Source organism: Nyctibius grandis, chromosome 7 (assembly GCF_013368605.1).
Source record: "Nyctibius grandis isolate bNycGra1 chromosome 7, bNycGra1.pri, whole genome shotgun sequence".
Lineage (NCBI taxonomy): Eukaryota > Metazoa > Chordata > Aves > Nyctibiiformes > Nyctibiidae > Nyctibius > Nyctibius grandis.
In genome coordinates, this window is record NC_090664.1 from 28,325,671 (window position 1) to 28,349,989 (window position 24,319).

General features: G+C 41.5%; 1 protein-coding gene across 1 annotated transcript in view; it reads right to left on the reverse strand.

The window, feature by feature from the left end:
* The window catches only part of PHF14 (PHD finger protein 14), a 199,888-nt gene that overhangs the window by 107,032 nt on the left and 68,537 nt on the right, over window positions 1-24,319 (reverse strand). Inside the window, exon 14 of the mRNA XM_068404755.1 lies at window positions 13,117-13,285. Within this exon, the coding sequence (XP_068260856.1) occupies window positions 13,117-13,285 (169 nt within the window). The remainder of the gene's footprint in view (window positions 1-13,116; window positions 13,286-24,319) is intronic.

Genomic DNA, 24,319 nt, shown 5'->3' on the forward strand with positions numbered 1-24,319 from the left:
CTGCTGGCTCATGGTCATCCTGCTGTCCACTAGGACCCCCAGGTCCCTTTCCCCTACGCTGCTCTCCAACAGGTCTGTCCCCAACTTGTACTGGTACATGGGGTTGTTCTTGCCCAGATGCAGGACTCTACACTTGCCCTTGTTATATTTCATTAAATTTCTCCCCGCCCAACTCTCCAGCCTGTCCAGGTCTTTCTGAATGGCAGCAGAGACTTCTGGTGTGTCAGCCACTCCTCCCGGTTTTGTGTCATCAGCGAACTTGCTGACAGCGCACTCTATTCCCTCATCCAATGAATATATTGAATAGTACTGGTCCCAGTACTGACCCTTGAGGGACTCCACTAGATACAGGCCTCCAACTGGACTCTGTCCCATTGACCACCACTCTCTGGCTTCTTTCCTTCAGCCAGTTCACAATCCACCTCACTACCTGATCATCCAGACCACACTTCCTCAGTTTAGCTGCGAGGATGCTGTGGGAGACTGCGTCAAACGCTTTACTGAAATCAAGATAGACCACATCCACAGCTTTACCATCATCTATCCACTGGGTTATGTCCTCATAAAAGGCTATCAAGTTGGTTAAGCATGACTTCACCTTGGTGAAGCCTTGTTGACTGCCCCTAATGATCCTCCTATCCTTGATATGCCTAGAGACAGCATCAAGGACAAGTTGTTCCATTACCTTTTCAGGGACGGAGGTGAGGATTTACTTAGTAAGTAACCTTACTAAGGATTAGCCTTCACAGCAGTCCTAATGCCCTCCCTCAGAAAAGAGCAATGCTCTGGATAAATTAAACCTAAAGATTAACAGCATCCCTTTTAGTCTTTTACCTCAAAGCTTATCATCTGTGGAAGTTGAAGAACCATCCCACAATATTAAAGCATACACCATTCTTCTGAGTTACTTAATTAACTTCTGACTTCGCATTTAATGTTTGAAAAAAAAAACAACCAAACAACCCTGCCTCTTGCCTCTCCAACGTTGTAAAAATTCACACAAAATACAAGACTACCTACAGAGAAAGTGATAGACACAACATGCGAACAGCTATCAAACCTGAAAGGAAAGAAATAGAAAAAACCCCAACATTTGTTTGTCCCTGTCTAATCTAATTTGTAATGATCTAAGCTGACAGTTACTAAAATATTCCATATAATATATAATATTTTATAATACATAATGTAAGTAGAAAACACAGTTAAGAAAGAATGTTAGAGAATGCCTCTAAAAAAAAAAAAAGGAAGAAATTAGGAGAACTAGGGCATACACTTCCATAGCCAAGGGAAAGATAAATAAAAATGGGTTTCCTTCAGCCACAGTGTTTTTTTTGTCACAAAAGTATCCATCTGTGCTGTGCAGCATTCTGCTATCATGGTGTGGAAACTTGAATATCAGCTTAGGGAATTAAAGAATCAGGACATAAATGGTTGAAAAACGGAATATTGACATGACAAACGAATAATGAACGATGAAGCAATAAACGATACAACGTGATGCGGATCAATTGCATGAGTGATTTGGAGCGACATTTTTAGAAAATATATGGACAAGACATCAGTAGAGGTGTGGGGATAACGTGATTCCAACCCATGGAAGGAAGTACTGTACTCAAGACACTTAAAAATGTCAGACAGTTAAAAAAAAAAACTGTTGAGGGAAAATGCGATCAACAATGGGATCAAATTGTCAACCAAAAAATGGGAGAAGAAAGACTGAAGTGTGAGTCTCCATTTTGGACTTGTAAAAGCTAGAACTGAATGCTTAAATTTCACATTCAAGTTGTTTATAAGCAACTCAGTAACAACTGGAGAACAATAAGAAACACAAGTAAAATGAGAAAGACTAGATAATGCACTGACTGTAAGATTTTGAATGTTCTCAGAAAAATAAATTCCACACATGAGACAAATGAAAGACATCTGTAAGGGACAAATAAAGCCTAGGATGAATCCTACACTCTTTGAAAGCAAACAGACTGTTTGCAAAACAGCAAAGGAAACAAAGCAGCAAAGCAAAGCCGCAAAGGAAACAGTCTGTTTGCCATCACTCACAGATGCAACAAGTTGATATGTTAGTTTCCAAGTGTGAAAGAAGAATCGTGAACACGACAGAATGGGTGCCCACATGACCCAAAACCACCATGGCTGTCACCAAACCACATTGTTAAGCCTCTGGAAGACATATGCTTTAAATCAGCTCATCCAAAGACAGCAACAGAATGCAGAACATTCTCTTGGAGCAGTTTTGCTTTGTCAGCTGGAAGAAAAGGAAAATCAACATGACCCAGAACTTGCCAACTGACCAAAAGCGGGAAGGCAATTCCCAAGTGTCACAAGTATATGCTCCTGGTAAATATCAAGCTTTTATTGAAATGCTCCTGGAGGATAAAAATTCATACTGTCACCTATTTCATTTCTTCTCTACACGAGAAGATATACAGGAATTACTAGTATTACAAAGAAATGGAAAAGAAGATAAAATACTGCAAGCATCTGTGGTCAGTGGCAATGGTTCAAGTCTACTCCACATAAAGTGAACTAGCATGGTTCTGGATTTGATTTGCTCAGTCACTGTTTTTCAGAAAATCAATGGTGATTTACTCATAACTCTCAAACGTTATTTGAGAAAGCAAATTTAAACCCAAGAGGGGTTAGAGCCCCATGCTATTTAACAGAACAATACTGTTATATACCTAGGGCTCTTCTTTTCGGCACTGAGTTTCTGATACTGCTAATAGTGCTGGCACCATTTACTCTTCTTCATAAAGGTGAGCACAGGAAATTCAGTCAGTACTCAAAGTGCTCCTGGACTTTGGGGGCACATGATATCATTAGGAAGGTGTGCATTTTTGTTTGAGAATTTCATATAAATAATTCAAAACTAGTCACAGATTTCACATTAAAAAAATTATTTAATTACTAAAGACACTCTTGACTTAAAACTATTGGTACTATGATAATTTCTTTACCATGTAAAAAGTCTGTAGATGTTGGTTTGTGTTGTAATTATTAGAGGGCCAAATGTGAAGTACTTAAGATGTTTTGATCTTTGTAGATCTGTAAATTTCACATTTCTCTGAAATAGCATATATTTGATTTTTGTTTCCCTGACTCACCTGCAGCTACAGTGACTGCTCTAAAAAGACATGCAGCTACATGAAATACACAGTGAAGAGGGCCAGCATAAGACTACAACTGTGTTTTAATTCTGTTTCCTATCTAAATGCTCCGGTCATTTTCATTTTTATGTCACATCACAGCTGACACACTAGTACTAATGATAAACTTCCACAGTTTTACCTTGTGCCAAACTATGATTCATTGATACATACCACACATATCAAAAACTTTCTAACCCTAACCCTCACTCACAGCCTTTAACATATACTTGTAAATGAGAATCTAAAGACAAAAAAAAATAAAAGTAATCAGTAAATATCAGAACGCTATGGAGCCATTCCAAAGAGGTCATGGCAAGGAGTCATTTCATTACTACAGAACAGAAGGTGATTCTGATATGAAAAATCATCAGAGTAGAACACTCTAGGAAAACTGAATTGGGAAAACTTCTGCTACTACCAAAAAAAAGTAACCTAATGAAATCACCGTGCTATCAAGAGCATGTATAAAGCAAACTACAGACTTTCAAAAGCCTGAGAAAAAAAACACAGATTGAAACTGCACAGATGTGATCTCTCTACTGTTAAACACAAACCATGACCATTTTGCTAAGACAGCAATTTTTAATCCATGATGTCACCCAATCCTTATTAGGAGTTCAATGTTATAAACATCCTTTGCCAATTAAAATGTTACAATCAAGCCAGTTGCAGAAAAATCCCTTTGACTTCCTTTGCTTTGTTAAAAGGCAGAAAAAAAATATTCTATTGATGGCACCACCCAGGCATAAAATTATTTTAAATAAAGGTAAGGACAGCTATATAGACACCAGATGGCACACTTGTTCAATACAGATCAAAGTGAGTACCTTAAATTGTACATATCACTATTATTCAAAATATATCTCTGAAATAATTATTTAGTTTTCCAGAAAGCTGGCAGTAATAAAAAGGGAACTGCCAGACAAAAAGAAACAGCAGGAAATCAAAATATGATTATAAAGACAAATAAGTCAACCATGAAGCTTAGTTACACAGAATTCCTGTTCTCCCCCTCTCTTTTTTTTTTAAGTTTCTATTCTCTTGAGAATTTTTTATTTTCTAGAAAAGCAAAAATTTTGCAACATTCCTGCTGTCAAACTATACTATCACTGAATCTGGCAATTAACTTGAAACTACTGTTTTTAAGACTTAAACGTAACAGAATTTGAGAACTAGCAGGTCTGTTTTATATCCTTTCTAACACTAATATCCTCCAAAGCACACGTTTGGAGAACTGAAACAGAAGCAGGAGGGCAAAAAGGCCAGAAAAGTCAGTTTGCAGATGTTGCTAAAACAAGTGATTCTTTTCTGGAAAACTGAACATAAAATGCACTTATTTGCAGAAGTGATAGATATGCTGGTTACCTTTACTTACAGAGATATCAATATTTACACCATTGGAACACCATTTGGAGTACGTCCATCTCTTCATGCCTTTGCTACACTGAAAAGAAGTGATCTTTCACCTACGGGGTTTTTTCCCCCACTTCCTTAAAAAACAAACCAACCAAACAAAACAACCCTCAAACCCCAAAGAAACAAACAAAAAAAACAAACACAAAACTCTGATCTATTCCATCCGCTTGAAGCATTGTCAAAGAGCTGCATCAATTTATGTTACTTTCCTCCTTTTTAAATTTGACCTCAAGTCAAAAGAAAGAGTCCTAGACTATCACATATCCATGTATTTGGCAGGCTGGTTGACATAGCTTTTATATGTTTGTATTGACATGTCATAGACTCAGTAGAGCTTTTACATTCAGTGTTGAAAAAACTTAAGTTTCAGAAAGCTGAGTAAACCCTGATTATTTTGTGCTACTGCATCAATGTTCACTTGACAGCAATTTCTTTTAAGTTGAATATGTCAAAACACTATTGTTGCTTGCTTTAAAAGGTCTTCCATTTACTTTAGAAGTCATATTCAAATGGTTGACCAATCATTGACAATGCTAGTTAAAATGATGACTGATAAGTATTGATAAGTGTTTTAAAATTATTTGTTGTTTTTATAAAGCACTGATACTTACATCCAAATTGGAACTGATGTTCTGTTTTCCTCCTGTAGCCATCTTTTATTCAAAATTTGTATCTATGACATCAGATAATTAAGGTACACAATAGATGTTTGGAAAGCACTTCTGTGGAAATGCTTCAGTTAAATACAAGATAACAGTTCTGTTTATCTTTTAATATATTTGGTAAGAAAAAAAATAATCACTCTTCTACTATCTTTTCCTATGTGAAACAAAAACAAGAAACAATAATTTATTCTAAATAACAGTATTCATTTGTAAATCAAAAGCAGTATACACAACAACTCCCTGTGCTAAAAACAGTTTGTAGGTGCTTTGCCAGTATTTTTTTTCTTATTATTTTTTAAAACTAATCTACTTAGACCACACCCCCTCAGGCAGAGATTTATTTTCTTCCATGTTCCAAAGAACAAATAGCATATTGTTGACTAATAATTCTTTCCCCAAAACACAGACGTTTTACTGCTAAACAGAAATATCACTGTCTGTTCATTTGGATTTTATACAATGTAATTATAGAAAAAAAGCTATCAGATTTTCAGGTTTTAGATAATGAAAATAAATTTGGTATTAGAAGATCGTACGGTTTTATTTAAATCCCTCAACAAACTATTCCATCCCCAAAATGCCTTTACAAAAAGCCTTTTTCACCTTTACAACACTGGGAGATACTTCCTTTTCAATAAAAAGGAATCAAAAATGGGATTTACACACACATAAAAAAAAAATAAACCACCCTCTAACACACTCATTAAGAGTACCAGGATCTAAAAGCATTTGTTGGAGGATGGAATATTCAACAAAACAAACACTACTGAAGTTCAACGGATACACCAGAACTACAGGAAAAAGCATCCCCTACCACCTCTTACAGCACACAGCTAGCCTAAGCTGCACAATATTGCTTTACAAGATGTACGTGTAGGTGACTTTTCTTACAGAAACTCCATTGCACTTCCAGACAATAGCACACACAGTAGGCAAAGCTTACTTCATGAAATTTTAAAAGAAATTCACTGAAATGTACTTAAGAGAATTATTTTCAAGGACAGAATAACACTGATTTTGCAAAAATATGACACCAGACTAACAAAATTATTTTAGCAATGACATCTTCGATACATAATAACCTGTGTGTTCTTTTTCAGTCGAGGATAGCAAAGGAAGTTGGCAATTTGTTAAAAGTTGTTTTTTTATAGATGGATCATCTCATAAAGGCTCTCAAAAACTGAACATACATAGTTGAGTAAATGAAAAGCATTCTCTCAATTTACTGCTGTAAAGCACTATCCGTATCGCTTTAAAGATTTTTTCCAAATGAACTATTGTACACTTTTAATCTTTATTATAAAAATATCCAATACGAAAAAATTGTACAGTTCTGAAAAGCAAATGTTAAAATACATCTTCAGGTTTTTAACAAATGTTAAAAAAAAGTTTATAGACATCTACTGGTTTATGCAGATTAGCTATTGATTTCTATTAGCTATGAGCTAATCATTAGCTATTAATTATCTGAAATTAACTAGCAGCAGAAATAATTGTTTGTGAGGCTTATACATGTATGAAATTGGAATTATAAAGGTTACAGATTTTAAATAAAGCTAGTTTAAAGAGTTATGCACTGAAATTCAGAAAATTGTTTAAAAGATCACTAAATATGGCTTGAATTGTATAAGCATAAACAATGAATTAAATTCTGTCCACAAATACAACCCTCATACAACAGATTAAAGTATGAAGGCTGAATGTCATGTTACGTTCATTTATAATTTGTATAGACCCTGACTCAGAGTAGAATTCTGGTATGTTTAAATTCACCCTTATGCATTTAGGTGTATTCTCTTACACGGTCTCTCTTAGAAAGCTTAAATTCAGAAAGGTCTTCTTGTAAACTTTAGTTGCATTTTAATGTACAATATGATAGGTGCTCTCTCCAAAACAATGCAGCCCAAATGGCTAGCCTTTCTCCCTGTCCTCTAATTTTCTTTGAAACAGCTGCTCTTCTTGATATAAATATCCTCCAAAGTATTTAAAAGCTGAGAGATGGAAATACCAGAAGGCATTCACTGGGTTGTTTTAAAAAGCTTGTACAGCATTAGGACAGAAAATACTGCCCTGACACACAATTAACGTGGAGAACTGTAACAGGGAGAAGCACTGTCCTGACTCTGCATAACCTGCTTCAGTCTTACTTCTCTTACTTCCATATCATAGGCCACTGTGTCTCTGATATCATGTAGAAGTTGCGAACAATAGGTACTCCAATTGCCACAGGTCTCTGGCCATCCCTGTTCTGATGTAAAATTAGATTGAATTAAGATTTGAACAATGTAGTCCCTAGGAGAAAACCTGAGTTTTCATTAAACAGTCTCACCTTCCTCTCAATGAGTTGGAAAACTAATATTCCTCACAGCTCTTCCCAACCAGTAATTAGTTATGAGCCAAGCTTTTTGCACAAGCAGACTGAAGATATGAAGAAAAGACACCTCATTCAAAATAATGCAGAGCATCTCACTCTAAATCTCTGCTAAGAGTAACCTGACACAGATGTAAGGCTAAGTACTTATGAGACTTAAGATGAGAAAAAGCTGAAAAGAACTGTTGAAGTTTGTAAAGGAAAAGGAAGAGAAATAGTACGGGTTGCAGAAGGTAAAATCAGATGTCTTTATTATTTTTTGCAATAATGCAAAACAAAAGGAAATTGTAAGGCTACATTTAAAGTGGAAAAAAACCACCACTATTTTCTTGAAAAAAAATTTAGCCCTGGAAAAGAAAATCCACAACATCAATGAATTGAGGTGCTCCAAAGGATTAAAAAAAAAAAAAAAAATGCTGGACTTAAATACACATGCATAATTAGATTGGATGAAAAATGATAGTAAAATCATGAACACTTTTTAAAAGGGTCTTTTACTCTTCATAGTATAACCCAATCAAACAGAAATTAGAAAAAAAAAATACTATGAATAAGGAAAAAGTAATTTTTCATGAAAGGGGGTATCCTTTATCATCTCTGAAATCAGTGTTACCAAATAGGAGCTGCAGGACAAGTTGATCACAAAATGTCAATTCTGAAAATACAATTTAACATGAAGGTTTTTTTCATATAGTTAGCATATAGGCTTAGTTAATCATATGCATTTGTATGAAATGTCTTATAGATACCAACTATTATTGTCATCAGTAACACCTAACGCAACTTTATCAAAATAAAAAAAATCAGGGCTTACCCACAATTTGTGTCAACAAAGTAATGAAGAGTCAACTATAATAAATCACTACAATGAAATCCAAACATGTAAGCTGCATTTTGTCCTCTTACATATGTGTCAAAAAAAAAACAACCCAAAACTTCTTTCAACTATACCAGTTCAAGACAAATTTATGCAAAACAAATGGAAATTCCTTTAAGAGCAACAGATACACAGTTCAACAGTCTCATAATTGCACTTGTTCATTATAACTGTAAGCAAGGCTGATTACACACTGTTAGCTAAGCAGGCTTGCCAATTCCTTCCAAAATAAAACTAGATCGAATAAAACATGCCCAGAGATACAAAGTACACTGAGAAGAGAGGACGATGAAGCAAGTATATTTTCAAATTGTTAATTTTTTCTTCTTTATTTTACACTATTTTAAAGGATTTGAGCAGTGAGTACACAAAGGACAGAACAAGTATCTGGTAATTGTTTTTGAAATGCACCATGTTCTCTGTGTGGTCAGACTCCAGTAAACTTCATATGAGAAGTTGTTCAAAGGTCAGTTTTTTTCCCCTCAAATATACAGACAACCCCAGACCTAAGGAATTAAAAAGTATTCACTTCCCCCCAAAAATAAAACAAAATAAAACAAGCAACAAAATCACCAAAGGTTTTCCTGGGTTCATAGCAAAGGTGAATGGGAATCCCATATTGCCAGGAAGTAACTATTAAGTCTTCAGAGGTCTGTTATCTTCATTTTTTTATACAGCCTAAGTGGACCAAGATCATGAAAGAGTTGAAACAAAGGAATTCAGCCTAGTTCAGAGAAAGAGGTCCAGCAGGTGACAAGGGTGTGAACCTTCTCTTCCATAATTAAGTAGAAGACAGTGGGAAATAAAATAAAAACAAAAAAAACACCAAAACCTGTCAGTTATGGGAAAGCTAAAAGAGGGGAGATAACTTTGACAGAGGAGCCCTGCCCACAGGGCAGCAAAGATGATATCTTGCAAATCTGTATGTTGTAGAAAAGCAGAGAACTGAAGGGAACTGAAAGAGAGCCTAAAAATTCAAGCAGAAGAACAGAGTCTTTCTTACACTGTAGCAGTAATTCTTCCACAGTACAATACTGTACCATGCCAACATACTAGTCCACACTAAGTAAATTTCATCTCTGTTTTACGTACCGCAATGTGTGTATACATACTCTTAACACGTCAAGTGCTAAATGACCAATGTAGCACCAGTGTAGCACATCACACTGTCACAGCGTGAGGGGAAGTCTTCAGAGCAATCAGACTTCTCTCCGTTTCGCACAAGAGCAGGGCAGTTATTACACGGGCATTAGAACAAATCAATCTTGTCTTCCTATGGATTTCTGTATGCCTTATATCACTCTCTTGTCTATTACTACTATGAATGTCTTTCCTGCAATATTTTTAGTTCTCTTTAGTCCCATAATCATGATTCCTCACCTTCTAATACTAGGTGTAAAAAGAGGGAAGAGAGAGAAAGAAGAAAAATGGGAGATGCAAAGGGTTTGGTAAGCAGGAAGACCAGATAAGTCTTCTTTCTGTGTGAACAACAGCATGACAACAGACAATTCAACTTACCCAGACAGCCATAAGAACCTACATGCTCTTATACATAGGGAAGATTTTCCCTCAATGCAGGAATGAGGGAATCCTTCAATTATTTTCCCTCTCATTGAGGGTTTTTCCCTCAAAGAGAAAAAGAAAAAAAAGTTTCTCCCCTACAGAGGATCACAATTATTCACAAAATTTAACTTTGGATTACTCACACTCCTAATAGTCTGAGCTAAAGTAATCATTTTGGCTGAGTCGTTGTTAAACTTCTTAGTCATAGACCAGGAAAAGGAAGCCATTAGGTAAATCAAAGCTGCAGCCCAAACATCCCAGATATTTTGAAAGGTAATTAAAGCAATTTAAGGTTAGGTCAGGAAAATACTTGTTTAATTCTACCAGTTTATACTCAGAAGAGTTAAGCATGGTAGCTGCTAGTACAAGCATAAAAAGTCTGGAAAGCCCTGTGAGGAAAATAAAGTTGTGCTGCATGAGGGATTAAGTATCACAGAATCACAGAATGTTAGGGATTGGAAGGGACCTCGAAAGATCATCTAGTCCAATCCCCCTGCCAGAGCAGGATTCCCTAGATCATATCACACAGGAACGCGTCCAGGCGGGTTTTGAATGTCTCCAGAGAAGGAGACTCCACAACCTCTCTGGGCAGCCTGTTCCAGTGTTCGGTCACCCTCACCGTAAAGAAGTTTTTCCTCATATTTATGTGGAACCTCCTGTGTTCCAGCTTGCACCCATTGCCCCTTGTCCTGTCAAGGGATGTCACTGAGAAGAGCCTGGCTCCATCCTCATGACACTTGCCCTTTACATATTTATAAACATGAATGAGGTCACCCCTCAGTCTCCTCTTCTCCAAGCTAAAGAGACCCAGCTCCCTCAGCCTCTCCTCATAAGGGAGATGTTCCACTCCCTTAATCATCTTCGTGGCTCTGCGCTGGACTCTCTCTAGCAGTTCCCTGTCCTTCTTGAACTGAGGGGCCCAGAAATGGACACAATATTCCAGATGTGGCCTCACCAGCGCAGAGTAGAGGGGGAGGAGAACCTCTCTCGACCTGCTAACCACACCCCTTCTAATACAGCCCAGGATGCCATTGGCCTTCTTGGCCACAAGGGCACACTGCTGGCTCATGGTCATCCTGTTGTCCACTAGGACGCCCAGGTCCCTTTCCCCTACGCTGCTCTCCAACAGGTCTGCCCCCAACTTGTACTGGTACATGGGGTTGTTCTTGCCCAGATGCAGGACTCTACACTTGCCCTTATTATATTTCATTAAATTACTCCCCGCCCAACTCTCCAGCCTGTCCAGGTCTCTCTGAATGGCTGTGCAGCTTTCCGTTGTGTCAGCCACTCCTCCCAGTTTTGTGTCATCAGCGAACTTGCTGACAGCGCACTCTATTCCCTCATCCAAGTCATTAATGAATATATTGAATAGTACTGGTCCCAGTACCGACCCTTGAGGGACTCCGCTAGACACAGGCCTCCAACTGGACTCAGTCCCATTGACCACTACTCTCTGGCTTCTTTCCTTCAGCCAGTTCACAATCCACCTCACTACCTGATCATCCAGACCACACTTCCTCAGTTTAGCTGCGAGGATGCTGTGGGAGACCGTGTCAAACGCTTTACTGAAATCGAGATAGACCACATCCACAGCTTTACCATCATCTATCCACCGGGTTACATCCTCTTAAAAGGCTATCAAGTTGGTTAAGCATGACTTCCCCTTGGTGAAGCCATGCTGAGTGCCCCTAATGATCCCCCTATCCTTGATGTGCCTAGAGACAGCACCAAGAACAAGTTGTTCCATCACCTTTCTGGGGATGGAGGTGAGGCTGACCGGTCTATAGTTACCCGGGTCCTCCTTCTTGCCCTTTTTGAAGACTGGAGTGACATTTGCTTTCCTCCAGTCCTCAGGCACCTCTCCCGTTGCCCACGACTTAGCAAAGATGATGGAGAGTGGCCTAGCAATGACTTCCGCCAGCTCCCTCAGCACCCGCGGGTGCATCCCATCAGGGCCCATGGATTTATGGACGTCCAGATTGTTTAATTGGTCCCTGACCAAGCCCTCATCTACCAAGACAGATTCCTCCTCTATCCTGACTTCTTCTGGGGCCTCAGGGGTCCGGGGCTCCTCAGGACAGCCTCCAACAGTATAGACAGAGGCAAAGAAGGCATTCAGTAACTCCACCTTCTTTTTATCCTAACCATAATGTATGTCTAACCCTAATGTGACAGGGTTTAAGTATTTCCTAATACTAAGCAGCATACTGGAAGATGAACCACCAGTTTATATGTAATTACTACTCATGTCCAAAGGGTCAGGGAAACACATTCCTAAACTGGACCTAAATGCCCTTTGATACTTTTATGTACATTTTATAGGTGATGTGACACATCACACATGAAAAATCTTGTTTTATGAGCAAGTAGGGGAGCAAAATTTTAAGGATTAGAGCACCAGAGAAACACAACAGAATATAGTGATTAACATAAAAAAAAGAGTTCTACTTTCAAATGAAAGAAAGATGCTAAATAGTTCATCAGTACAGGAAGCAAGAGCTTTTGCTTCTCTTTTCTAAAAACTATCCACCAGGAAAGTCTGAGAAAACATACAATGACTGGTAAGACTAGGAAGCTAAACAAACTGAAATAACAGGGTCTTGTGATAGTCACAACATGTGCAGTCAGTAGGTTGCCCGTACATAAGGAAATGACTAATTACTTTACATTTGTAATTGACAATTCAATGTATTTCAATCTTAACGTACAAGAACAAAGTGTCCTTACTACTAAGGTAAAGAACAGCTGTAAAGGCTAAGTTTAAGCACAAACTGAATTTTCCCTTTTTCTGCAATTAACAGAGGACTTCATGACCCACGTAAAAGGAAAAGCTTGCACAGCTCTTCAATTCAGTACCGTGTTTCCCAAGCTTTTTACTGTAGCAAAACTATATACTTAACACAAGTAACAAAGCATTAAACAGAGCAAAGGGAATATATAACAAAAACAGAACATCAATCAAATTGAAATCCTGCAATATAAAATATCCAAAACATAAGTCATCTTAAACAAAATTATTATGAATATGAGCTGCATAACAACAACTCAGCCACCATTTACCGTGTTTCTGATTGGAATTTTCTTTGGTTCTGGCGGCACATCCTGAGGAACAAATTTCACTGGTTCCTTAATCTGCCTCCTTGATCGTTTGGTCCCATCTGGTAAGGTTTCCATGGCGATATCAGCCTCCATGTCACTGCTACCTGCCTGGTCACACTCTGAGCATTGCCTGCAAATTGGAAGATTTTCTATTTAAAGCTGCAGTCACAAAAGCAGAAAAAGAAACATATTGAAGCGTTTGGGTTTAAAATAAATTTGAAAGTCAAGAAACCCAACAGATACCTAAACAAGTCCATCAAATGTATGGTATTTTAAGCAACTAAGCAAAAAACAAGCAAGACTTCCTTACTGCTGTTTTTTTTGACAGCATTTAAACTTTGAAAACCAAGATTTTGAAAATAGGATTTAATCTTCAAGAAAGACGTACCCTATTTCACCATTTGCATCCTACCATATCCCCATTTTTAATGGTGCCCACTGATCTGTAATCTATTAATTATTGTAACTGCTGCTGCAGTTTAATCTTCACAATGCATCACACGCTGCTGAATTCATTCTGATGGGAGTGCTCTTTAGTGGCAGGGATTCAGAATAAATGTCTGTTATGAAAATCAATTTTAATATGTATTTTCTAAGGGAGTGGATTTTAGACCTGAGAAAAATAGTTCAGAAACAATTAAAGATACAGAAGCTGGAGATGTATATTAAGAAACTTTGAACACTGAGTTGAGAAAAATGCCTGTTGAGTTTTTGAAAAAGTACAAAATCACAATCAGAATTTCAAAAGTGAATAGACACTAAAGTAATGCTATTAACGAGCTCCATGACAAAATTAACAAGATGGGAAGTCATCAAGCTTTGGTCTCATTTGCAGAAAATACTCATCTTATGCAAAGTCATAAATGCAGATAATGTAATTTAATGTAAACTTAAAAATTACATCTACTGATAAGAGTCATTTTTTTAATTCCTTCTCACATTACACTTCCAACTTAAAAAACTATAAATCCTTTCAAACAAATTCCAATCCATCACTGTTCTCATATAAAATATGTTTTTATAATACTGTCCTGGTTTGGACCAAACCAGGCCAATTAGTCTTAGAGAAACCAAGGTCACTGCTAAATTCCTCACTGCTTACGAGTGAAGAGCCGAAGGGGGGCCGCACCTGCAGGGAGGAGCAGACAGGGCAGGTGACCCAAGATTGACCAACGAGGTATTCCATCCCATACACGTCATTCTCACTTTCCTATTTATCACTAACCCACTGCCTCCTGGAGGTGGGGCCCAGGAGGGAGGGGCCCTCCTGTCTCCCACTGATTGGTACCAGCTTTGCCAATTCTCCAGTTAAAAGCCTGCAGGTGTGATGGCAGGAGGAGCTACTGCATTTTCCCCTCTACATGTGCTGGGGGGAGTAACTCTGCCTGAGGAGGATTTCCAAGCTCTCAATCTTGGTTTTGTATATATTTGTATATATTTGATTATTCCAATATTATTATTACACTCTTTTTCATTATTATAGTTTATTAAAACTGTTTTAATTTCCAACCCATAAGTCTCTCTCCCCTTTCCCTTAGTGGGGGGGGGGAGGGTTAACAGAGAGCATCTGCCACCTGGTTAATAGCTGGCCCAGCTTTAAACTGTGACAGATTTATTGGAGCCCAACGTGGGGCACGAGAGAAGCTCCAACAGGTTGCTCTGATAAGTTGAATCCTGGCTCTGGTGGGAGGAGACCTGGAGAGCTCAGCTGAAAGAGTATCAGATTTCTTCCTTTGAGATTTATGAGGGGTTGGAAATTAAAAGAGATAGTGAAGATGGTGATGTCATTTTTGAATGCTGTGTTATCTCATCTTTTTATGGAGTTTCTTTCACAGTTGAGTATTGCAATGATGCCTTACCTGCCGTGGGCACTGTGTTATTGCTTGCTTCTTATGAATGTTTACATGCAGTTTAGCAGTGGGCGCTGGTTGAAATGTATTGTTTTGGTATGGGGTTTGATACTGATTTATGCTGTGATAAACTGGGCAGTTGATATTCCGATCTCTTATCTCTATGACACAATGATGGGCAGCTTTAATCGCGAATCAGTAGCAGCGACTTCATCTGCACGCTCCAGGCGTCCTTTAGCTGATTCTGTTAATGATTACATTTCCAGTTTTACTTCGGGAAATAGTACCTTCTCCTTTTCTGCCAAGCTAATTCCACTAGATTTTGTGAAATTAGGATGGTGCTGTCTAGGTGGTATGTTTTTATTTTCGGTTGTCCTGAATGTGTTTCTGATGTGGGATAAGATCAAATATCACTGCAGTGACAGTTGTAGGTGTTATGCAGCCACCTCAGATCTTACAGTGTGTACTGCTGCTACAGCCACTAAACCCACTGAAACCTTGGCAGCCTGCACCACAGCTGCTACACCCCCCAAGATGGCCACTGCAGCTACTCAGACTCTAACGAGTCTCAGCACTCTCACAACAGCCACTGCATCTACTCAGACCCCAGCATCTATCGAATCTGTACCAATTGCTCCTGTAACCAGGAAGAAATACCAAAAGAAATCAGCTTGTGAAGAGAAGGATGATGACCCAGGTGAGGGCCCTTCTCAGGCAGAGTTAGGGCCTGACACAGATGGGGGTTTCCTCGATCGTCCTTTTAAAGCAGACCCATCACAGAAGAAAGGTCCTTCTAAAGCAGAACTATCACAAGAGGAGGACTCGGACATAGAGATAACCTACCACTCCTTATCCCTGAAGGACCTGAGAAATATAAGGAAAGACTTCAGCCGTTATGACAGTGAGCCTATTATTACCTGGTTGCTCCGATGCTGGGATAATGGGGCAGACAGCATGCAATTAGATGGCAGAGAAGCCAGACAGTTGGGATCCCTGTCCAGAGATGGTGGTATTGATAAGGCGCTCACAAGAAAGTCAAACACTATCAGTCTCTGGAGGCGACTCTTGTCAGCTGTAAAGAGCAGGTATCCCTATAAAGATGATGTTATGAGCCACCTAAGCAAATGGACCACTATAGAAAAAGGTATTAACTACCTTAGAGAACTGGCTGTGCAAGAGATCATTTATAGACACCCACAGGACACCGTAGATCCTGTAGATCCTGATGAAGTGGAATGCAACCGATCCATGTTCCGGAAGGTTGTGAAGAGTGCTCCACCGACATATACCCATACATTGTCAATATTAGTATGGGGAGAAGATGATATGGCACGTTCTGCTGTGGGTAAAATGGCTAACTGTATGCGACAGTATGAAGATAGTATTTCTTCCCCACTGCAGGCACGCATCTTGGCTGTGGAAAAACTGACTAAGCAAAACAAGGACTCATTTAAACAACTGTCAGACAAACTGTCCAGGATCAAGAATAAACTTGACTCTCTACCTACACAGGCGCGCGTTGCAGCTGTTAGGAGAAAACGCTCTCCTACAGGACCAGCTCAAAGGAAACGGAACACATCACGAGGTATGTAGAGGTTTGGTTGAGTGAGAAGGGGCACGATCCTGTGTCAGTCACCGAGCAGTCTGAGCAACCCAGGCTTTGAGCAAGGGTTAAGCCCAGAGCTAGCGACCTTGCACTCCCCTTGCATGGAGCAGAACAAAGAACCTCGTGGTGCCTGCTTCGCGGGAAGCAAAACTACGTCCGGGAGCGGGGGGGGGGGCGGTCACGGCTCTGAATATGTAAACCTATGGACCAATCACAAGTGCGATCGGGGCGTGCGATTAACATATGCATAGTCTATATAACCACTGCTTTCTTTGTTAATAAATGAGAAGCTTCCATACTCACATTGAGATCGTGAAGTTTACTCCAGACTGTTCCCCAGCTCCCGCGAGCGCGCCTCCCCCGGTTTTCCCCGTACTACAACTGGTAGCAGAGGATGGTTCCCTTCGGCGTGCTCTCTCCGAGACTGCGGTAAGCAGCGAAAAGGAGGTGTTGGGAAAAAGACGGCTGGGAGCGGTGATGTTCGGGTCAAAAGGGCAGAACAGACACTGGAAGGGTTGGCCACCCAGCTCCCAGAGTTCAGGTGCTGTTCAGGTCAAAAGGGCAGAGCAGACACTGGAAAAAGGGCAGCCATGGAAATAGAGGCTGCAGTGGTGCTGATTGCATATATCTTCTGTAAGAGAAGGAGCAAGACAGTGGAGAAACAGCTAATTAAGCTGATAAAGTTGGGCCAGCGCTGGGGACATTTTAAAGACACAGCGCTTGTATTTTCTGTGGAGGAATGGAAAGAAGTGGGAGACATTATGTGGGAAAAGACTGTTGAGAGGGACCCCGAGGAAGAATAAATTAAGGAGGTGCGTGAACTCTGGCAAAACGTGATAGAGACTTTAAAAACTATGAGGGCAGAAGGAGAGGTCGCCCGCGCGGCTGCTGAGATGTGGCCGGCGCCGCCGGAGCCCAACCCCCCCGCTAAAACAGAAAAACCTGGGGTTCTGGCTCGTTTCTTCGGGTTACCAGCGGTTAAAGGCATGTCGGCAAACATAAAGCCATCCGTGGCTGAGGTTCGTACGGCGGTAGAAGCAGCGAACTCCCGGGAGAAATGGCGCAGCAAGAATTTAGAGGAGGAGGTTGCGAACAAAGAACCACGTGGCGCTCCTAGGACCGCGTGGCAAAGGGAGCGGAAACAGGAGGGGGAGGCGTGGTCAGCCCCTCACCCTGCTCAGCTAGCGTCCGGAGAGGGGGGGCCGGCCCCTCCCCTCCGTGCCGCCGGAGTACCCGCCCCTGCCGCCTTCACCCTGTCAATCAAGATCGCCAAGCGCCGTTGCGAAAGTGGTCTAACCGCTAGGTGTCTCGGTTTTCACCCCGGCGGCGCGGGTTCGATTCCCGGCATGGGAATCACGTGATTGGAAAATTCTTTAACAAACAAAAACTGCAGCTACACAGTATGGAGTAAAATCAGACGTTGTAGCAATACCAAATATACAGGTTTAGTACTTTTTTTTGCCTGTTAGTGAATGTTTTACATGTGTAAGGTTTTGGTTGAGATGTTAAATGGTGGAGGAGTACTGTGGATGTGAATGTGGGAAGTAATTTTAGTCATGTGTAATTGGTTATAGGGCCTAAGTTGCAGTAATTAACTTGTTGCTGATTTATTCAACAATGCCTTGTTGCTTTGTATGCATTAATGTTTGGGTGTAAAGATTGTGTGTATATCCAACAGGGAGACACAGTATTTAAATTGACCAACCTAATGTTACAACTGCTTTGAGGTGGCCTATGACTGAAGAGCGACTGCAGATTACTAAGGGACTGGTGGAGGAACAGTTAAAAGCAGGACATATCAAACCCTCAGTTAGTCCTTGGAATACACCCATTTTTGTCATCCCTAAGAAAAGTGGAAAGTGGAGATTATTACATGATTTACGGAAAATTAATGAGCAAATGCAAGCAATGGGAGCATTGCAACCAGGTATTCCATCACCTAACATGTTACCAGCAGGATGGCATATATTGATTGTAGACCTGAAGGACTGTTTTTTCACCATACCTTTACATCCTCAGGACACCATGAGGTTTGCCTTTTCTGTTCCTGTTATCAACAAAGCGGAACCAGCTCAAAGGTATGAATGGGTAGTTCTGCCGCAGGGCATGAAAAATTCACCTACGTTATGTCAGCTTTATGTGGCATGGGCACTGAAACCATTGCGCCAGCTATGGCCACAGACTATTATCTATCATTATATGGATGATATTTTGTTATGTCAGGCCGATCCTTTTTCAGAAGAAAGTCTCCACAAACTAACAACAACGTTGGCGGAGAAAGGTCTCGTGATTGCACCAGAAAAGATTCAACGAACTGATCCCTGGAAATACTTAGGATGGACAATTTCGGATGCTCAAATCCGGCCTCAAAAGGTGGAGCTACATACAGATTTGAAGAACCTGAAGGATGTACAAACACTTCTCGGAGATATTCAGTGGGTCCGTAACTGTGTCGGTATCTCGAACACCGAGATTGCCCCCCTCACCGAACTGCTGCGACGATCACACCCTGCTGACACCATACAGCTGTCTGAGACTCAACAAAGCGTGTTGCGGTCAATCATCGCCAAATTACAAACTGCATGGTCGTCGCGACGCATTCGTGAACTACCTGTGTCTCTGCTTGTAATTAACAGTGAAAATATGGTTTGTGGTGTCATTTGTCAGTGGCAAAACAAAAAGGGGGAACTCCCCCAGGGCTACAACCAATGCCACTACAAATGCCACAATAAAGATGAAGCTTTTTGGGTGTTGGAATAGCAGAAAATGAGGTAAAATCTGTTGTTCAGGCATGTCCAAGGTGTGGGGCTCAGGGACCAGGCATTGGTATTGGTGTAAACCCGAAGGGTTTGGCAGCACTTGAGCTATGGCAGATGGATGTAACACATATTCCAGAGTTTGGGAGACAAAAATATGTACATGTCACAAAAATATGTACATGTCACAGTAGATACCTTCTCGAGGTTAATCTGGGCATCTGCAATGTCCGGAGAAAAGGCGCAACAGGTTTGTAAACATTTGTTGGCGTGTTTTGCCGTTATGGGGGTGCCAGAACAGATCAAAACAGATAATGGGCCAGCATATACCAGCCAAAAGTTTCGTGTATTTTTAACACGCTGGGGAGTGAAACATGTTACTGGTATACCACACTCCCCAACAGGTCAAGGGATCATCGAACGCACCCATAGAACCATAAAGGAATATTTAAGGAGACAGAAGGAGGTAGATACTGATCCAACATCGCGGTTGCATAAAGTGTTGTTTACTTTGAATTTTCTGTGTTTAACAGGGGACCAAGAAGAACCACCGGTTGTTGTACATCACCAGCAGTTGAAATTTAATAACAACACCATTATACCTCAGTTACAGGTGATTTATCGGGAACCTGCTACAGGGGAGTGGAAAGGACCGGTGCCAGTGATCCTTAGTGGCTGGGGATATATGTGCGTGGCCACCGACCAGGGACCACTTTGGGTGCCGAGCCGATCAGTAAAACCACACCTCCCCGAGAGATCGGATGGGTGATGGAACTGGTAAAAATGGTTCTTACAGGAGTTCTTGTGATTGCAGTTATATTGTTAATGTTACCATGTTTATTTTCTTGTTTGCAGAAAGTGTTAATGAAACTTGTGAATCAGGCCTGGCTTGCTCACAAACAAGAAGGGGGAATTGTAGAGGTTTGGTTGAGTGAGAAGGGGCACGATCCTGTGTCAGTCACTGAGCAGTCTGAGCAACCCAGGCTTTGAGCAAGGGTTAAGCCCAGAGCTAGCGACCTTGCACTCCCCTTGCATGGAGCAGAACAAAGAACCTCGTGGTGCCTGCTTCGCGGGAAGCAAAACTACGTCCGGGAGGGGGGGGGCGGTCACGGCTCTGAATATGTAAACCTATGGACCAATCACAAGTGCGATCGGGGCGTGCGATTAACATATGCATAGTCTATATAACTACTGCTTTCTTTGTTAATAAATGAGAAGCTTCCATACTCACATTGAGATCGTGAAGTTTACTCCAGACCGTTCCCCAGCACCTGCGAGCGCGCCTCCCCCGGTTTTCCCCGTACTACAGAGGTATGCTGTGGTTTGCCCTGCGTGGTTATGGGGAGGACATGAGCAGATGGCATGGACAACCTACCAGTACCCTACAGGCATGAGTACGTGAGTTGCAAGCTAAAAGAAATACCAGAGAGAATTTTTCTAGGAGGATGGCTGCTCCAGTTACCAGTGAGTAGGACCCCAGTCAGGGGAGATGGGCCTCAAAGTCCTTTTTCCCAAGTGTGAATAGGAGAAATGAAGGTCCAGTCCCTGTGAGCAGCACGAATCCATTTCTTGATTAGGGGGGCCCTGCCTCCAGCCAGGTGGAGGAGAGGGACAACCGAGTTTATTGGACTGTGTGGATTCGATGGCCTGGCACACTAAAACCACAAAGGTATCGAGCCTTGGTCGACACTGGTGCACAGTGCACCCTAATGCCATCGGATCATAAAGGGACAGAATCTATCAGTATTTCAGGAGTAACAGGAGGATCTCAAGTGTTATCTGTATTGGAGGCCGAAGTGAGCCTAACTAAAAATGAATGGAAAAAGCACCCCATTGTGACTGGCCCAGATGCTCCGTGCATCCTTGGCATAGACTACCTCAAGAGAGGGTATTTTAAGGACCCAAAAGGGTATAGATGGGCCTTTGGTGTAGCAGCTGTAGAGACTGAGGACATTAAACAGCTGTCTACCTTGCCTGGCCTCTCAGAAGATCCTTCTGTTGCGGGGTTGCTGAAGGTTGAAGAACAACAGGTGCCAATTGCTACTACCACAGTGCACCGACGACAATATCGCACCAATCGAGACTCCCTGATCCCCATTCATAAACTGATTAGACAATTAGAAAATCAAGGAGTGATTGGCAAGACTCGCTCACCCTTTAATAGTCCTATATGGCCAGTGCAAAAGTCTAATGGAGAATGGAGATTAACTGTGGACTATCGTGGCCTAAATGAAGTTACGCCACCTCTGAGTGCTGCTGTGCCAGACATGCTAGAACTTCAATACGAACTGGAGTCAAAGGCAGCCAAGTGGTATGCCACCATAGACATTGCTAATGCATTTTTCTCTATTCCCTTGGCACCAAAGTGCAGGCCACAGTTTGCTTTTACCTGGAGAGGTATCCAGTATACCTGGAATCGACTCCCCCAGGGGTGGAAACACAGTCCTGCTATTTGCCATGGACTGATCCAGACTGCACTAGAAAAGGGTGGAGCTCCAGAACATTTGCAATACATTGATGACATCATTGTGTGGGGTGATACAGCAGCAGAAGTTTTTGACAAAGGCGAGAAAATAATCCAAATTCTTCTGAAAGCTGGTTTTGCCATAAAAAGAGGCAAGGTCAAGGGACCTGCCCGGGAGATCCAGTTTTTAGGGATTAAATGGCAAGATGGGCGTCGCCAGATCCCGATAGAGGTGATCAACAAAATAACAGCTATGTCCCCACCAACTAACAAAAAGGAAACACAAGCCTTCTTAGGCGTTGTGGGTTTCTGGAGAATGCATATTCCAGATTACAGCCAGATTGTACGCCCTCTTTATCAAGTGACCAGAAAGAAGGATGATTTTCAGTGGGGCCCTGAACAACAACAGGCTTTTGAACAGATTAAACAAGAGATTGTGCATGCAGTAGCCCTTGGACCAGTCCGTATGGGACAAGATGTTAAAAATGTGCTCTACACCGCAGCTGGGGAAAATGGTCCTACCTGGAGCCTCTGGCAGAAAGTGCCAGGGGAGACCTGAGGTCGACCCCTAGGATTTTGGAGTCGAGGATACAAGGGCTCCAAGGCCAATTACACCCCAACTGAAAAAGAGATACTGGCAGCATATGAAGGAGTTAGAGCTGCTTCAGAGGTAATTGGTACTGAAGCACAACTTCTCCTGGCACCTCGATTACCAGTACTAGGCTGGATGTTCAAGGGTAAGGTTCCCACTACCCATCATGCAACTGATGCTACATGGAGTAAATGGATTGCATTAATTACACAGAGGGCTCGAATAGGAAACCCTAATCGCCCAGGAATCTTAGAAGTGATCATGGACTGGCCAGAAGGCAAAGACTTCGGAATGCCACCAGAAAAGGAGGTGACACGTGCTGAAGAAGCCCCACCATATAATGAACTACCAGAGGATGAGAAGCAGTATGCCCTGTTCACCGATGGATCCTGCCGTCTTGTAGGAAAGCATCGGAAGTGGAAAGCTGCTGTATGGAGTCCCATACGACGAGTCACAGAAGCCACAGCAGGACAAGGTGAATCAAGTCAATTTGCAGAAGTAAAAGCCATCCAGCTGGCTTTAGACATTGCTAAATGAGAAAAGTGGCCAAGGCTGTATCTTTATACTGACTCATGGATGGTGGCAAATGCCTTGTGGGGGTGGTTAAAGCAGTGGAAGCGAAGCAACTGGCAGCGCAAAGGTAAACCTATTTGGGCTGTTGGAACTGTGGCAAGATATTGCTACTCGGCTAGAGAAACTAGTCGTGAAGGTACGTCATGTAGATGCTCACGTACCTAAAAGTCGGGCAACTGAGGAACATCGAAACAACCAACAAGCGGATCAAGCTGCTAAAGTGTTCCAAATAGATTTGGACTGGGAACATAAAGGTGAACTATTTTTAGCTCGGTGGGCTCATGACACTTCAGGTCATCAAGGGAGAGATGCAACATATAGATGGGCTCGTGACCGAGGGGTGGACTTAACCATGGACTCTATTGCACAGGTTATCCATGATTGTGAAACGTGCGCCGCAATTAAGCAAGACAAACGGTTAAAACCTTTGTGGTATGGGGGGCGGTGGTTGAAATATAAATATGGGGAGGCCTGGCAAATTGACTATATCACACTCCCTCAAACCCGCCAGGGTAAACGCTATGTGCTTACCATGGTGGAGGCGACCACCGGATGGTTGGAAACATACTCTGTACCCCATGCCACTGCCCGGAACACTATTCTGGGCCTTGAAAAGCAAATCTTGTGGCGACACGGCACACCAGAGAGAACTGAGTCGGACAATGGGACTCATTTCAAAAACAGTCTCATAGACAACTGGGCCAAAGAGCATGGCATCGAATGGGTATATCACATCCCCTATCATGCACCAGCCTCTGGGAAAATTGAACGGTATAATGGGCTGTTAAAAACTACCCTGAAAGCAATGGGGGTTGGAACCTTTAAAAAATGGGATAAGCATCTGGCACAAGCTACCTGGTTAGTTAACACCAGGGGATCTATCAATAGAGCTGGCCCTGCTCAGTCAGACCTTCTACATACAGTAGAAGGAGATAAAGTCCCGGTGGTGCATGAAAGGAATCTATTGGGAAAAACTGTCTGGATTCTTCCTGCAATGGGCAAAGGTAAACCCATTCATGGGATTGCTTTTGCTCAGGGACCTGGATGTACTTGGTGGGTGATGTTGCAAGATGGTGAAGTCCGATGTGTCCCTGACGGTGATCTGATTATGGGTGAGACTACTTAAGTCTGAACTGTATGTTGTTGCTGCATAAGTGTCTTTCAGGTTAAGACAGTGGTGATGAGACCGGAGCTAGCTTCATCAAGTGGCGTCCAGTAACCTCCTCGAGTCTGACATCTTTAACCTGCAACCCGTGGGCACGAACAGTGCTAGCCAGAGAGACTGCTGAGAGCAGTAATGCAGCTGAAATGCAGATAATGTAA